Genomic DNA, 16,482 nt, shown 5'->3' on the forward strand with positions numbered 1-16,482 from the left:
TGAAAGTGCATGAAAAGCGGCTGATTTTTTTGACAAATTTTGTTTTGAAGTTTCTCTTTACTTTACTACGAACTCAATCCTGATTTTTTTGGTTAATACTCTTTAGTTGTTTCAATCTCTTGGCCTTGGTATCTCTATTTTTAATTTGTATGCCTTGGTATCTCTATTTTTCTGATTATTTTATAGAGAACAAATTGTTTATTTCATGAATTCGATAAAAATTACAATAGAAAGAATAGAATTTGATAAACGAATTCGCAAAAAAAAAAAAAAAAAAAAAGTCAGATATAATAAGGTTAAAAAATTAATGCTAACAAATGGAAATATACAGTTTATTTACAAATGGACTAATAATCAGCTTCATCACGTTGGTTCTTTTAAATCTTTTGAATAATGGGTAGTCAAATATTTCTCGGTTACATCTGCATCATAACAGTCCATTTCATACTGGTCTTCGGGTATATCAGCTTGAATCAAATCTCTTGCACGTTGAAGATGAATTAATTGTGACGCATTGTTCATAAGATGGTTGTTTATTGTTGACTGGCTAGCGAAGACACGTGGAGTAACATCGTTTTCATCGCTCAAAGAACTTGAGGCTTAAAAAAAAAATTGTAAAAGGAAGAATGACAACAGAGTGAGCAACATAATACTCCAATATAAAAATGCGTTTGATACTTACAAGGACTGACTGGTGAGAGACGATCTGATGAGTCGGATAGGACATTGATCGAGGCACCGTCATCAGTTGTGTAGACATGATCGCTCGGCACAACCTGACTTGAATTGTCCTCGTTTATTTGTCCCAAAGTAGACATTGGTATACTAACTGATAGATTAACAGGTATCATACGACCTCTACCATCAGTTAAGTTCAAGCCTTGAGCACCAGCGATTGTTCCATCAGCATTGACAGTTACCTTTTTGAGTTTTTGAAGTAAAATTTCTTTTATATACGAAATAACTTTATATACATAAACTAAATACTACATTAAATGTTTTACAATGGCAAAATGCCCAATATATCTCAAGAAACATTTTAAAGTAAAGGCGATCAACAAAGGTTTCAAAGTTGTTTGTATGGAGTCTTATTTTAATTTAAAAAAACTATTTTAATCCAAAGCACCTGTATTGGAATTGCAATGGCGCCCGGAATATTGTTGGTATCTGATCTGGTAGATAGCTCTATTTGTTGAGTACTTTCCATACCATTTGCATGATTGATAACTAGCGACATACCCTGCAAATAACTTGGAGCATTGACACTGGTTTGTGAACGAACTTTAATCATTTTACGTGGCAACTGAGCTGACTGCGCTAAGAATATAAACAGCTAATTTATACAGCTTAAAACTTAAATACTCCAGATAAATTAATCCGCATGAGTACCTTAAAAAGCAGTATTCTAATTTTAAAAAGTGCTTTTGTCACAAGCAAATTAACATTTTCTATTTATTGAAATTTTAGAATTTAACTAAATTTTAAGACAAGTATACAATATTTCTCTGAATATTTCCAAAACGATTATTGTTGTTTTAGCCTGGTATCAAAAAAAAAAAAAAAAAATTACAAACATTACTTTTTCATTTTTTAAATTTCTAGATATAGTAACTCATAATAAAACCAAATGCAGTTTGATATTACTTTGAAATAATGGCAAAAGACACTTACCTATTTCTCCCATTCTCCTTTCTATTTCTGTTACTTCAGCAGTGCCATGGACAGTACGTTTATGCATAGCTAGTGTAGATGTTTGCCTGTATGTCTTATGGCAAAGAGTGCAAGTGTATGGTTTTTGTTGAGTATGAACAATATTATGTTTATACAAACTTGAATATTCTGTAAACCTCTTCAAGCAGCCTGGAACTTCACAATGATAGGGTCGTTCACCTTGGTTAAATAAGTTTAGTAAAATATTTAAAATCCACAATTCCTGAAATAAGTTTAAAAATTGAGCAACAAAATAAATATTAATCAAATTAACTATCAAAATATACAACACATTCAGCAAATTTATGCTGATTTTTGAATATACAACACATTCAGCAAATTTATGCTGATTTTTGAGACTTATTTATAAACAGAGCAGCTATCAGTGTGATTACTATGTGGAGAAGGTTTTCAGTAAAACTTGTAAATGAAAAGGTTAACTGTACAGAAAAGTTAATTATAAATAAAAGTTATCAATCAGTAGTTTAAGACCACTCAATTTTGTTAATATTTCATTTTGTTATATAAATTCAACATAAGAGTAATCAAAAGTTCATTTTATAAATTCAGAAATTCACCAATTTCTGAATTTAAAAAGTGATTTATTTTCAACATAAAATACCTGTATGTATTCTACAATGATTTTTATAATTAGTAGCACTTGCAAACATTCTGCCACAGCCTTCTATTTCACATTTATAAGGCTTTTCTCCAGTGTGTGTTCGTAGATGAACTTTACGTATATTTGAAGTAGTAAAAGAGCGGTTGCAACCTTTGTGTGGACATATGAAAGGTCGCTCTCCTATGTAATTAATAAAAAAAAAGTACTAATTATATGGTGAGGTATAGACCTTACAAAGAAGTCTCAAAACATTTTTTTAAATTTTACCTGTATGTGTTCTTACATGTTTTTGCAAGTCTCCACTTGTCTTAAATGATTTGGGACAGTCTTCCTCTTGACATTTATAGGGCCTTTCATTAGTGTGTGTACGGAAATGTGATTTTAAGCCATAACCAGTTGTAAATCTTTTGTCACAACCTTCCCACTCACAAGTGAAAGGCCTTTCTCCACTATGTTGTCTTCTGTGTACCTAAAGTTAAAATTGTAGAAAATGAAATAGAAACAAAATAGTCAGCTAAAACTACATTGTATTATAACAAGAATTGTACTTTTAGGTGATGAGCTGTTGTGTACTCCTTTTTACATTCTTCTACATCACAAATGAAGTCTTTTGCACCCAAATGTGTTTTTGTGTGTTTTTGTAAATCTCCAGTTGTAAGAAATGTTTTCCCACAACCATTTTCCTGGCAGTCAAATGTTTCACCTTAAATTTAGAAAAGAACAAGCTTACTGCAAACTAACTTTAATTAAATAATCATAAAATTAAATTTAGTTTTCTTGGCAATCAATGCTTAACATTTAAAATTAAAAACAACTTTATAGAAAAATAATTTCTATTAAAAGACTAATTACAAATATCAAATTCACCTGAGTGTGCTCTTGCATGAGCTTTTAATCTGTATGGTGTTGTGAATTGCTTTTTGCAGCTCTTATTAGAACACTGGTATACTTTCTTCATAATTTGCGAAGAATTCATTAGACTTTTATTTTTGGATGCATTTAGGTCTTGCTTTAAAATATATTGCAATTGAGTAGTTCCATCAGCATTCTGTGTTGTAGCCAGCTCAATTGAACCACCAAAATTCTCAAGTCCTAAAAATCTACAACTTTTAAATAGAAAGAAAAGAGAAGTACCTAGAATAATCACATAACTAACATAATGTAGCAAATAGGTGAGCATGTGCAAAATACATGCTTTTGACTAATAATAGTAAAATTGTAATTAGGGGTATTATTAGTCAATTTATAAATAGAAACAAATTTCAGAATAAAATAATTTATTAGCAGTAACTACCAGCTACCTGACAAACTTTTAAGTTTTCTAGTGCTTTTGGTGGATTATAAAATAGACATCATCGAAATACAAAAATCAATAATAAAAAAAAAAAGCAGAACTTACCTGCAATTTGTTCAATAGTATTTTCTCCAAGAGAAAGGATTTGTCCATCAGGTGACATAATAGTAGTTATGTTTGAATCACCCAAAGATACAATACCATTTACCCCATTTAATTCAGCAGGGTAGCCCCCACTGCTTGATATAATTATCTGCCCAGTTTGGCCATCCTCAGTAACAAATGTTGTCACTAAGTTTTAAATTAAGAAAAAAAAAATTTAATTCTTAATAAAACAATAAATTATAGCCAATAAAAATTTAAAATTTCTAACAGTTATGCTGATGGTTTACTATGTCTAGCCATCACACAGTTGAACTGAGGGCTAGTTTGAAAACATAATTTAGAGATTTTTCTCAAAGTATTGTATTTTTATCATAAAACTTTTATTTTTATTTCTAAAGTTTCATTTAAAAAGCCTAGAGGAAAAAGTTAGATCTTTGTAATTAACATGATGAAAAATTTAGTAATATATTTGAATTTAAATTGAATCAGCAACAATTTTCTAACCACTTCTGGCAAAAAAACTAATGGTTTGTTATACAAAAATTGATATACACAGGGATATAATAAAAAAAGCCTAAAAGCTTAATAGCAAAACATATAAGACATGTACCAGAAAAAATCTGCACGGACACTATAAAGGATATTTATCTAACTATTGTATTTCGATATTGAATGTTATGTATATTTTGAAAGTACATATATTAACATTTTTAAATTTCACTTAAGAAAGTTTGTGAAGTTTCGTACGTGAGAACGCACGCACTTTGCGTTTTACACTCGACATCAGCTTTTGCACAGTCTTCGGCTGGACTTTCTTGGTAGCTCTCATCCATTTATTTTTGAAGTCTTTAATGTTTTTTGCTTCTTTTACATTGAACCTTAGTTTTCTTTTGACAAGAGCCCAATATCTTTCGATAGGACGTAGTTCGGGACAATTTGGTGGATTGTAGTGTTTTTCAACGAAATCTACTTTATGTTCTCTAAGCCAGTTTAAAGTTGTCCCGGAGTAGTGACATGATGCTAAATCAGGCCAAAATAATGGGTTACCTGTGTGTGTTCCTAAAAACGGCAAAAGACATTTCTTGAGGCATTCTTTAATGTATATTTTGGTGTTAATTGTTCCCGTAGTCACAAAACAAGAGCTTCTTTCACCACATTCACAAATTGCTTGCCAAACTAAGAATTTTTTAGCGAATTTTTGCATTCCAATGCATTTATGTTTGGAATTCAGTTTCTTGCGATTAATTGCTGAATAATATTGGTGTCCTGGAAGAGATCGGAAATATGCAGCACAATAAGTTTCATCGTCAATAATCAAACAAGATTTTTTAGCACATAATTTTTTATAGAGCAGCTTTCAACATCGAATTGCGACATTTTCTTGCTTTTCTTCACGACAAGGAACTTTTTTCTTTTTATAAGATTTATAACCACAAATTCTCTTTACTCTTTGTATAGTGGAAGCACTTGTCTTAACTTTATTCGCTAATGTTCGAACAGAAATCTCCGGTTTTCTGTCTAAGGCATCTTTTACCTTTTTACCGAGATCTCGTCTAACAAAACATTTTTTTCTTCCACTTCCTGATTTTCTTATGATTGTACCAGTGTCCTTAAATCGTTTCACAACGCTCTGCACTGTTCTCAAAGCAATCTGCAGCTCTTTAGAAATTATTTTGTTTGATACACCAGGATTTTCAACGAGAAAATGCAAAATTTTTTCTCGCTTCTTATCTTGATTTGATGACATTTCAATTAAAGCTAATTGTTTTAATAACAGAGTTGTTTAAATTTTGAACAACATTAATACAATCACATTTTAAAACAATTAGCTATTTTAAATGATGTACGGTTTCTGTAAACACCACATCAGAACACATGCAGATTTTTTCTGGTACATGTCTTAGTCCAACAGTTTATGTTGAAAATGCTCTACACATGTAAATTAATTTATGCTGAGATTTAAGACTTTCTCTTTAGACTCATAGACTGAATGAGGCGAATAGAAACATCAACAATTGCTATGTATCATATTATACATAACAATTGTTATGTATCGTGGATTGTTAATCCATGATAGTTTTCCATGGCTGGTGAATAATATTCTGATATCATCATCATCAGAATTGCTATAGTCAGCAAATACCTTATATACTTCATAGTAAATGATGTAGCATTAAATTTCACTTTGGCAACTGGAATAGCTAATCCTCCTAAGTTTCAATTTAAAAAGTTACCATATTTTTTAATAATAACAAAAAGTGTCATCTAGATTTTCATTTTCATGAAATATTTATACAGGGTGTGTTTAAATTACCTACACTCAAAAAAAGTTTGAAAAAATTTTCTAGATACTTCAAAACTTAGTTTACTTCCAAAGTAACAATTTTTATTGAACAATAGAAAAAAAGTTAGACCTCTAAGAAACTTTTATTAACTTTTTGGTATGCATCAAAACTTGCAGTGAATGGTGCCATACAAGTAAGAAACATTAAGATCATCCATTTGATTAACGCTTCCTTCATAAATCATAGCTTTTATGTGGGCTTTTTCTCAAGAATGCTTCATACCAAATAATCAATTAGATTAAGATTCAAACTGAAAAACCCACTGACAGCGTTCAAAATGAGATTGTAAAACAAGAGTTTTCAGGATGTTCAGATACAAAAGTGATTTAGCATAAAGTTCATCAAGAACTAAATGTGTGCTTTTTGTCTTTCATCAGTGAGATAAGAAAATATTTGTCTGATGTAAGTGTTATCATCTATTAACTTGCATTAAATGTAATTCTTGCTAAAGTCTGTAAGATAGAAAGTTTAATATCTTCTCTGATGCAATTGAAAAAGAAAGGGAAAATTATTTCCCTATTCCTCTAAAGCATAACTTATTTTTGATAATATTATGTTGACTGCATTTAATTCCACTACAAAAGTAAAGAAAACTAGTAACAGTAATTTCTGTCAAAAGTCTTAATAAATAGTTTTAGAATTTAATTGCATGATTAAAACAAGTTTAAAATTTTTTTTTGACAGTTAAAGATTGCTATTTCACCCTCTTTTCAACAACAAACACTGCTAAGACTTTTTGATGTTTTTCTAGCAACAACAGTAAGAGACAAACTTGATTTTTGTTAATCTAATGTATATCTGGTAATCAAATGTTCACTTTCCTCATTTCCTAAAAATACTTTAAATCTATTCTGAGGTTTACAATCTCCATAACAGTTTGAAACACAATACTGACAAACCATTAGTAAAAAATATTTAGTAACTGTTAGTAAGAAATAAAACTTATTTCTTTACTGCCCTACTAATTTTTAAACTAAAATTTACAAGTATTTTTGAATAACGATGAGTGTTTTTTATTTATAAATTTACTTTTGCTATATGATTTATGTATAAAACTTAAAACATATTATTAAATAATATCTAAATAAACATTAAAATTTGGGTTTTATCAAGTTTAAACTTTTGTTTAAAAAAAAACAAAACATTTTCTTTAAAGCCATTTTCAAAAAAACTTCCCCCATTACTCCATGTAATTGTTTGGCAATACTTTTTTTTTTTTGTTACTATTTTGGCCTCCAGGTTTTTTACATCAAGATGCACAAAGAAATGATCTGTTAATATAGTAAAATCTATGGTTACACAGCTCAAGTAAAGTTAACATACTCAGCTTTAAATTTCAGTACCTTCAAATCCTGAAGTGGAAGTAAGTTGTGTTGATAGATCTGATGACCCAAATGAAGCATAGTATGCTGCTTCATGCTCTGATGTAAAAGATTGTGAAGCATCTCTACTTTCTAAAATAATTAACAAAAAGTTTTTTACTAAGTTTTCTATTACATTCTTCTTCTATATGAATCAAATTTACAAGTAATATTTACCACTTTCTGGGGCTGTACATGGTCCCTAAAAAATTTTAATAACTTTTATCAAAGGTCTTTTTTGAATTTTATAAATAGAGAACTTCAGATAAAGTTCTTGCTTTAAATTTAATAAAAGTAACCTGCTCATGAGATAGTTCATCTTTAATAAGTCTACTTTCTTCTCCATATGTTGATGGGTCATTTGCTCCTTCTGCTTGTTGCTTTTGTTGAGATAGGATCAAATTCATCATTTCCCCACCACCAGAATTTTCATTATGATCATTCATTAAATGATCAGACCCAACTAGAGATTCTAAAATCAACTACTCTCAGTTATATTATTTTTTAAAAAAAAATTCAAATGCAAATTTTATTTCTAAAAAATAGCATAAAAGTTAAAAAAATAAAAAATATGGAAATGATTTATATAGATTTTTAAAAATACTACAAAAAATCTTTGAGCTTTATTCCTTACAATTTACAGCACTGGAAATACATTTTTGTTGTCTGGCATAAGTTAAAAATTCTAATTTATGTAAATGGAGTGAGGCAGAGAGAACAATTGAGCTAACACTAATAATACTATTAAGACAAAAAATAAAGAACATTCTTGCCTTATTTTTATTTAAACAAATTAAAGAATCATATTTAATGGTGAAAGTAAAAACAAAATTTAAGCTGGGAACTACTTAATAGTACTGGAAACCATAAAGATTTAAACTATTATTAAGGTGCTAGAGCAACTTAGTAAATTCAGGGAGTTCTAGTTTAAAACCATTTTTTTTAGGCAACAGGAACCAAAACAGTTTTTAACAATCTGTAGAAAAAAATTCCACTAAAGTTATATATATATATATATATATATATATATATATATATATATATATATATATATATATATATATATATATATATATATATATATATATATATATATTATTTCTTCTTAAATGCCTAACCATATATTTTATTTCAAAATAAGGCTATAATATTAATTCTTTGTCCCTCTCAAATATGATTATGAGTATTTTAAGTGAAGTAACAAATTTTTGCCAGTTTTTTTTTAAGAAGTATAAATTAATATATCATTTAATTTAATCTTAAAGCCAATAAGCTTTGCAAACTAGACTGTTTAAAAGCAAATAAAATTCACTATATAAATAAATTTATGCTGATTGAAGCTTTTTTATATTAAACAATGCTTTTACATCAAAAGTAAATATTTTGGACCTGATGTCTCTTAGAAACATACTTAAGTGGGACAAAAAGGTTTCAACTTGGTTTTTTAGAAATAAATAAAAAGATTTTTTTTTTATGCATAATCCATAAAAAGTTATAAATGAATGAGGTCTTATCACTCTTGTGTAAATTTTATTGAAAAATAATTCAATGAGGTCAACCTCAAATTTTTAGTAAAATTGATGTAGTTAATTCATATACTAAAGCATTCCAAGAATGGATTCATCCTGTATAAGAATGTATCCTGTATAAGATTCATCCTGTATAATAACTATTTTCAAGAGAATAAAGAGGCAATTACCTGATAGACAGTTCTCAGTAGACTGACGCTCCTCTATTTTTGGTTCCAAATCAACAGTACTATTAATAATAACAGTTTCATTGTTTGAGTCAGTAAGCTCAAATGAAGAATCATCATTAAGATGATGACTACCAGATATCATAACAGTAGACAAGCTGCTTCTTGCCATATAAACTAAAACAACAAATTATTCTTCAAGTTCAGTTTCATGCAATATGCATACTTACTGCCTAGCTTACTAACTTTATTTACAAAAGAAATAATGGTAATACAAATTATGTATTTGTTATATTAGCTGTTTTTTTTATGTTTTTTTAATTTCTAGACCAAATACAGTAAAGATATGGTACTAATCTTTATAATTACATTAACTTCCATGAATTTCATTTAATGAAGTTCAACTAAATTTGATATATTAAATTAACCTAAAAATTAGTACACCAGATGAGTCATGCAGTGCTATTTAGAAGAAATATTCAGTCCGAATAACTTTGAGATTCATTTATAAAATGTTAGTAGCATAACTCACTATATAAAAAGGCTGCTTAGTTCAGCATAAACAACACCAGCATATTCCCAGTGAAGTCTTGCAATCAAAATAAGATATCATTACATGATTTGTTAAATTTAAACATGAAACTTGAAAATACTTAATAAATATATATATTTTTTCAGTATATCTAAATAACACAGATAAATTTCTTTTTTAAAATATAGCTTCCAAATACATCTACTAAAAACTATTTATGTATAAATTGGATCAATCTATAACTTCAAAATTATGTATAGCTCCTAATAATATTCTGAAGGATTCAAGGAATTTATTTTTTGAACCAGGGAAGACATTTAGATTTTGAAAACTTGAAAAAATTATTGAGTCATACATACTTAGTCAGATTCATGTTAAGTTTTAAGAATTAAATTCTAGAACCAATAATGGCGCCATATACATATCAAATATTTAGAAGTAAAAATTGCTATAGTTTTTAAATTAGATTAAAATTAAGGTAAAAATTTAAGTCAAATTAAAAATTCTTCTGTGTATTATTCCTTTTAAGCATAAAGCGTACCCAAACTGTTAATCTTTAATGTAAAATTAAAGATCACTTTTAAAATTATACCGTTTTTTGAAAGGCATCAACCTCAATAGGCAGTTCATAATGGAAGCTTTAGAAGGGAAGGTGCAACAGTCAGATCAGAGACGACATGCACTTAAAACATAGGTACAATTTCAACTTACAAAAATTGAACGCTGGGAAAAATCTTTTCGCAGAATTTTTTGTTTTGCAAAGGAGGGATGTAGATTTTACCACGAAGTCAACGCGAATTTCTACATAATTAATACCTTTAAAATAAATTAAATGTCTTCCTTATTAGCCTGACGTCATTATAATAGGAGTTAAAAAGAAGCTGCATATGTGCCGTCAGTTTATTTCTTCGGTGCAGGCCGTAAGATTCTCTCTTACTAAATGGGCATTAGGCATAAGTTTTTAAATGCAATAAACAAAAGTTAACTCGGTAAAAACACTATTGGAAAGTTTTCTCGTCTTTTAAATGAAAAAATAAAGTTTCTTGTCTTTTTTTAGATCATTTAATGAACAAAACTATTGCAAATGAAATTGTTTTTGAGTTTTTAACCCTATCTTTGAAATTTAACCCCATCTTTGAAATTAAAAAATGTTGATTCTTAAAATAGATCTTGGTTTTTTAAATTAAAGTTAAATAGCAATAAATAAAATTTTGTTGCTATTTGATAGCAAAATACAGTGTTTCCCATAAGTCACTACAAAAATTTGCCGCTTTTTCCTGCAATTCTAGCCACTGCGTTCACCAGATTTATCGCCATGCGATTTCTGATATTTGGGCAATCTAAAACGTTTGGTGTATGCGCCCAGAACACCTTTAACACTTGAAATTCTAAAGGCTCGAATAGCAGGCGCTGTCCAGCAAAAAAGCTACTAACAATATTGGACCAGTGCTCCTGCCTTTTATTGATCGTATTCAATTAATACTGGAAAATAATGGCGGTCGTATTGAATGATATTTACAAAACTCATTGCTATGAAGTTTATCATTCAGATTTTTTTGATTAAATAAATATTTAGAAAAATAATTTTTTTTTTCTTGTGGCTTATGGGACACATGGTATATTGAACAGGGTAGAGGATATATTCTTAGGCTAAATGCTGCATCATTTGTAGATATACTTTCAAGAACTGTGAAAAACATCCTGGAAACATATTTTTTAGAATTATGGGAAATAACTATATCATTCACAAAAATCATGGGTAAATTTTAGCTCAATGCTAATTTATTTATAGTTTTTATGTTTTGATAATTTACTAATTATATTTGCAGATTGTTGTGTTTAATGCAAGCTTTACTCCTTTAGTAAGATGTTACTGCTGAACTGACAGGGAGAAAAATAATTACGCCAGAAAGTTAGGTTTTTTTCCAAAGGGTAGTCAAAGACAAGCTTGATGCCTGAACTCATAGGTTGCTAATTATAGATTGCTTCAAAATGCTTCGACTAAAGGAATTGAAATCTGATTATACGACACCTTATGATAACTACTAAAATGAAGTTATTTTCTTAGATTTTCAAGAGCTTTTATTTAAAAAAAAAAAGATACTTTAAAATAATTCAAAATAATTTATACTCCTGGCTTCGATTAATTCTTTCTATATCAAGAGTATGAACATGATTGTCAAGTTCCATTGCTCAACTTGTATCAACTGAAAAAAAAGTGTTGCAAATAAATGCAAAAAAATTTAGGACGTTTCGATCCGTCTTTTTTATCAATTTAACAAAAATGTTTTGTATTCAATCATTTTTAGTGCACGAAGTTTATAAACATATTTAAATTATTTTTCATTATATTCAGAAAATTATGTTTATTGAGAGCAAGAAATATAGTATTTGTATCCTTTTCAGTAGGTCACTGAATTCCAACTTTTACCCAATTATTCTTATTTCTGTTTGAACTTCAATTTTTACGCGAAACTTTGGAAACCTCATTTCTCTAAATTTGTCCAAATCAATTGCTCCTAATATATTTCTCCTAATCAATTGTTAAAGTTACTTCTCTATATATAAATATAAAGAGAAGCCGAAACAGAGGGAAAAACTAGATAAAAGCAAATGGTTTCATGAAGCATTAACTAGAGCAATTGTAACAATTGTAAACAAAATATGTAAAGTAATGGCATAATATTTTATCTTGCAGGGCCATTACTAGCTATGTCATCTACCGATTATAATGATATTTCGAAGTGAGAACCAAGCTTTTTTCTTTTCTGTTTTTTTTTTTTTTTTGTTTTTTTTTAATAAAAAAATGTCCTCACTTAAAAAAAAACATCGCAATTTGTTACAATCCACCAATACTTCTTGAGTAAGCTGAAAGATCTAACTTTTTGCATTCATAATCTCGTGATTTCTGGTAATTATGCTCGCCATTAAATCAAGTAAACATTCAGCTTTATTAATTGTCTAAAAAAATAGAAAGAAAATTTATCTGAAAACAACACGAATGTAAAGCTAAATAAACACATTTTGCTGACTGCGAGTAATATATTTACATATGAAAAAAGGTATCTGAAATCTGGCTCCGGCATTGTTGCTATGGTAATATTATGATGTTTCTTACTAAGAAGATAGTAAAATAGTGGCATTTCTGATAGATCTTTAATCCGGTTTTACAAATTTCTCTTTTTATCTTAACTCAACTGCTTTTTTCCATTTATACAGTTATATTTTATTTCCAGTTATACAGTTAAATTTTGAAATAATACTTGGTCACAAAGCAAAGTTTGCGGGGAACAATCTTTGAAAAATAAACATTTAGCATGATTTATCATACCTTTATTTTTTCATTATCATCCATACTGTTTAGGCTTGTTCCACCTGATATCATTTTTGAAACAGCTAAACATAATTAATATCGAAAAAGATAATGGACTGTGGAAAAAATACATAGACAGAGACATTGCCATTAGATGATCATACAAAATTTGAAGTATGTAACAGAAAAGAAACCTTGTAATTTCTCTACATCTTTCTTTGAAGGGCCGTTTTTTAAGATCTCTTTGAACTCGTGCCTCGAAACATCTATACCATGTTGTAGTATGCTTAAACATTTTTCAATTTGATCTCTTTTATCCCAAATGCCAGTCTGCATATAAAAACAAAAACACTTCATAAGAAAAGCAAAAATTAAAACCATACCTGGCAAAGTAATTTTTGTAAATTAAACAAAGCACAAATAATATGTTAACCTTATTTTCATGCAAAGGGTCCTTTAAAAACCAAAATCGAAGGAAATTTAATCCTGACAGTAATCTAAATAAAAGCTGCATTAGAAAAAATGGAATATTTTTCCTAGATGCAGGGCAAATCTCAACAACCTATGCACGCGTAAAATTAGCGATAGGAAATTATCATATAATTTAAAGGAAAGAAAAAAAAGAGAGTAACAATTTTAAAATTTGCTTTTAACTATTTAACATTAAACCATTCACTTTTGTATCTTTGCAGAGAAATTACAAAATACAAGTAAACAACTTTTGCTGCTGTTGTTTTTGTTGTTAACAACAGGAGCCAAAGTTAAATCATATTTCTTTAGCCTTGTCAAAGTTAAATCATATTTCTTTAACCTAGTCAGCTTCAATTATACCAACCCACTAGAAACAATATTTTTACAAAGTATATATATTTTTTGTTTCAATTAATAAATAATAAATTTTTCTGTTGATTGAAACTGATGACTTTAATTGCATCAAGTAGTATTTTTTCTAGGACAGTGTACATTTGAGATTGCTAAAACAAATGTTTTTGATATTTTAAAGGTAAGACATTACAAAAATTTGACTTTAATTTTCTTGTTGATGTATTTTAATTTTTAAATGTTTTGCCAAAGATTTTGAAATAAAGCCTATTCTCCATATAAGGTAAAAAATCCAGAATCAAAATTGCCTAATCAAGTTATTAAATATTTTATAGAAGTGTGACTCCTAAAGTCTAAGCTATCTTTCATCACTAAAGGGTTTTTTTTTACCATGAAGATAGATCTTTATGACTGTTTCTCTACTTTCCCATGTTTTGACATGAAAAACCCTAGTAAACTTTTCATTTAGTAAGCCATCAATCATGTGACCATGTCACCATGTGACTAAATGAAATGAAAGTATCTCTATGAAATATTCGTTACTTATTAGGTCAGGCATCTCAAAGAAATATTTAAAAAGGATTTTTCAAACTCACAATTTAAGCCATAAAAACAGTAGAATCAACAACTTCAAAGGTAAATTTATTTCTGCAGACTTCATAGTTGAATTTCATAATTTGTATTTCTTGACAGATTCTACTTTCACCCTACATAGATGGCACTTTTGGGTCAGCTCAAAGGGTACTATCCCTACTTTTTAACAGTGAGATAAGCTGTTTTGTATGTTTCTTACTCTATTGGTTACATCAAAACTAAGATGATTTGACATAGATACTCAGGACAATACTTAACGAATGCAACATCTTCCTCTACCTTATTGACTATGAAGTCTTGTACTAACTAACCTTTTAATAACCTAAAATAAATTCTTTATAAATATTATTCCATATAGTTGTATAATTGAGAAGCTTAGCATTTTGGTGGTAGATGAAGACACTTTTTGATTGCCTGAAAGGTTAGATGTAAGGCACTACTAAGATTGCATTTTTAAATGCAATATCTTTTCGATTAAGATACCCCGAGCTAAAAAAAGTCATAATGCATTCTTTGGGGAAGAGTTTAGCACGAGTATAATTAGCGTCGGTGCTAACATAAAATAAGATTAGACCAGCAATAAAAAGTAGCAAACAAATTGTCTTTAATGTAAACTAACATAAAAAAAACACAAATCAGCACTAATAAAAATGCAAATCAAAAAATCATTAATATTGTTATTAGATTGCTTTTGTAAAGAAATATGTTAAGCTAAAATTTTTATCAATATTTTTTTAAAGGGAAGCAAAAAGTGTTAGCAAGTAAAATTTGGCTTTTGGTAGAAAATATTTCAAAAAAACTCTTTTCACAAACCATAAATAATATACCCTAATTTTAAAAAAAATTTAAAATAACTTACCGATCTGAATCCAAAAGAATATGTGTTTCGCCAACAATAAACTCAATATACTTTAACACTAATGATGAAATATTCTTACACAGATCAAATCTTGGGTACTAAGTAAAAAAGAATTAAAAAGTCATAGGAACCTTTATGCTAAATATTTTGTTTTTACTAAATTGAAGAGATAGCCTCAGGTTTTAGTGTTAAGGGGGCAAAATGGAGAAAAAGCGGGCAACATGATTAAAGGATATCCATTAACAATTCAATGTAATTTTTTTAATAATTTTATGTAACTTTTAATTGTTCTATGTAATTTTCTGTGGTTAAAAAGAGCAAAATTCAAAATAATCAAAAAACTGTCAGCAATCATCAAAAAAGTGTCAGGGACCATCAAAAAAAAGGATTGATTGTTATTAAGGAATAGTCCAAAGCTTAAACTGGATCTTTTACAAGTTCATAATTGCAAATGTGTCAACTAGGCATATCATGTGGTTTGACAATCACACTCAGAATGAGTAATTCTTTATATGCTTGCTTATTAAGCAAAGTATGTTTGTTTCTATTATGGACTTTTACAAAGCATAGTGGAGAATTTCAAAATCAATTTGTTGAGAAAAAAAAGTTAATTGTCATCAAATATATTCCATCAGTGCATCACTTATTTTATTAACTTATTACTAACATAAAATTAAAAACTGAAAATTTAAAAATTTGATTTCCAAAATAAGCCTCAAATATTTTTTCTGCTTCTTTCTTTTAACTGCATATCATTAAGCAGCAAATTTCTCATATTGTGAAAGCTTAAAGTAAACCAAAAATGCAAAAAAAAAAAAAGACAGATTAAAATATAAAACTGTATAGTTATCATGCATTCTAAAAAAACTTATATACCTTATAATTTGTTTACACTTTCTGAAGGAATTTAACAATTTTTTTAATAAAGTTTTGATTAAGACATCATATTCACTAAATTTTAGAATAAAAAAAGAATTTACTAAGTTACTATCTGTAAATTAATAATTTTAAAATTCTGTGAAGCAGTAAATAAGACATACCTATGAAAAAGATCCAACCATTAATACCACGCATTGTATATGCCTACAGAACAATGATAGCATGACAAAATATATTTATAGTGATACCACTATAAAAATAATTTGTCATGTTATCATTGTTCTGTAGGTGATGGCCAAAATATACATTTAGAAAACTCTGTTGGACAATATTAATGCATAAAAATTTAA

The 16,482-nt window shown here is 28.3% G+C and overlaps 2 protein-coding genes across 25 annotated transcripts in view; both read right to left on the bottom strand.

The window, feature by feature from the left end:
- Positions 1–288: 288 nt before the first annotated feature.
- LOC145182093 (uncharacterized) lies at positions 289–10,493 on the bottom strand. 7 transcript variants are annotated; one of them, XR_016456149.1, is made up of 14 exons: positions 10,377–10,492; positions 9,137–9,310; positions 7,737–7,909; positions 7,615–7,639; positions 7,420–7,530; positions 3,732–3,917; positions 3,200–3,424; positions 2,881–3,035; positions 2,616–2,801; positions 2,333–2,512; positions 1,672–1,890; positions 1,127–1,317; positions 683–920; positions 289–599 (listed from the first exon to the last, which is right to left on the bottom strand). XR_016456149.1 is itself a non-coding variant. In XM_080057343.2 (14 exons), the coding sequence occupies exons 2-14, from the start codon at positions 9,303–9,305 to the stop codon at positions 364–366; spliced, it is 2,310 nt and encodes a 769-aa protein (XP_079913469.2). In that variant the 5' UTR covers positions 9,306–9,310; positions 10,377–10,493; the 3' UTR covers positions 289–363. The 7 variants fall into 7 exon arrangements, 5 of the variants coding, with proteins under 5 accessions (XP_079913469.2, XP_089955647.1, XP_079913468.2 ...); XR_016456148.1 differs by having other exon boundaries at positions 10,258–10,407; XM_080057343.2 differs by having other exon boundaries at positions 2,600–2,801; positions 10,377–10,493.
- Positions 10,494–12,282: 1,789 nt separating this feature from the next.
- The window catches only part of LOC145181888 (glomulin-like), a 14,358-nt gene continuing 10,158 nt past the window's right edge, over positions 12,283–16,482 (bottom strand). For 7 of the 18 annotated variants that reach the window (XR_016456134.1, XR_016456133.1, XR_016456132.1 and 4 more), the window contains 5 exons: positions 15,254–15,351; positions 13,412–13,475; positions 13,173–13,308; positions 12,997–13,061; positions 12,501–12,626 (listed from right to left, as the gene is read on the bottom strand). Coding sequence is in view for 5 of the 18 variants with exons in the window: in XM_090099483.1 (XP_089955609.1) it covers positions 12,543–12,626; positions 12,997–13,061; positions 13,173–13,329; positions 13,412–13,475; positions 15,254–15,351 (468 nt within the window). In the remaining 13 variants the exon portion in view is untranslated. Of the gene's footprint in view, positions 12,627–12,996; positions 13,062–13,172; positions 13,330–13,411; positions 13,476–15,253; positions 15,352–16,129; positions 16,337–16,482 lie in introns of those variants that run through there. The other 11 variants (XR_016456129.1, XR_016456138.1, XR_016456137.1 and 8 more) reach the window with 7 other exon arrangements.

The sequence above is a fragment of the Hydra viridissima genome, unplaced genomic scaffold (assembly GCF_058129835.1).
Source record: "Hydra viridissima isolate aposymbiotic clone 2 unplaced genomic scaffold, HvirCarnegie_v1 scaffold_10, whole genome shotgun sequence".
NCBI lineage: Eukaryota > Metazoa > Cnidaria > Hydrozoa > Anthoathecata > Hydridae > Hydra > Hydra viridissima.

Bases quoted from the DNA above. Each gene is read 5' to 3' on its own strand.
- LOC145182093 (XM_080057343.2), bottom strand. From the start codon at position 9,305: ATGGCAAGAAGCAGCTTGTCTACTGTTATGATATCTGGTAGTCATCAT. The intron at 3,036-3,199 runs GTGAATTTGATA...TCTAAATTTAAG, and splicing joins TCATGCAAGAGCACACTCAG to GTGAAACATTTGACTGCCAG. The intron at 1,318-1,671 runs GTAAGTGTCTTT...TTATATTCTTAG, and splicing joins AAGGAGAATGGGAGAAATAG to CGCAGTCAGCTCAGTTGCCA.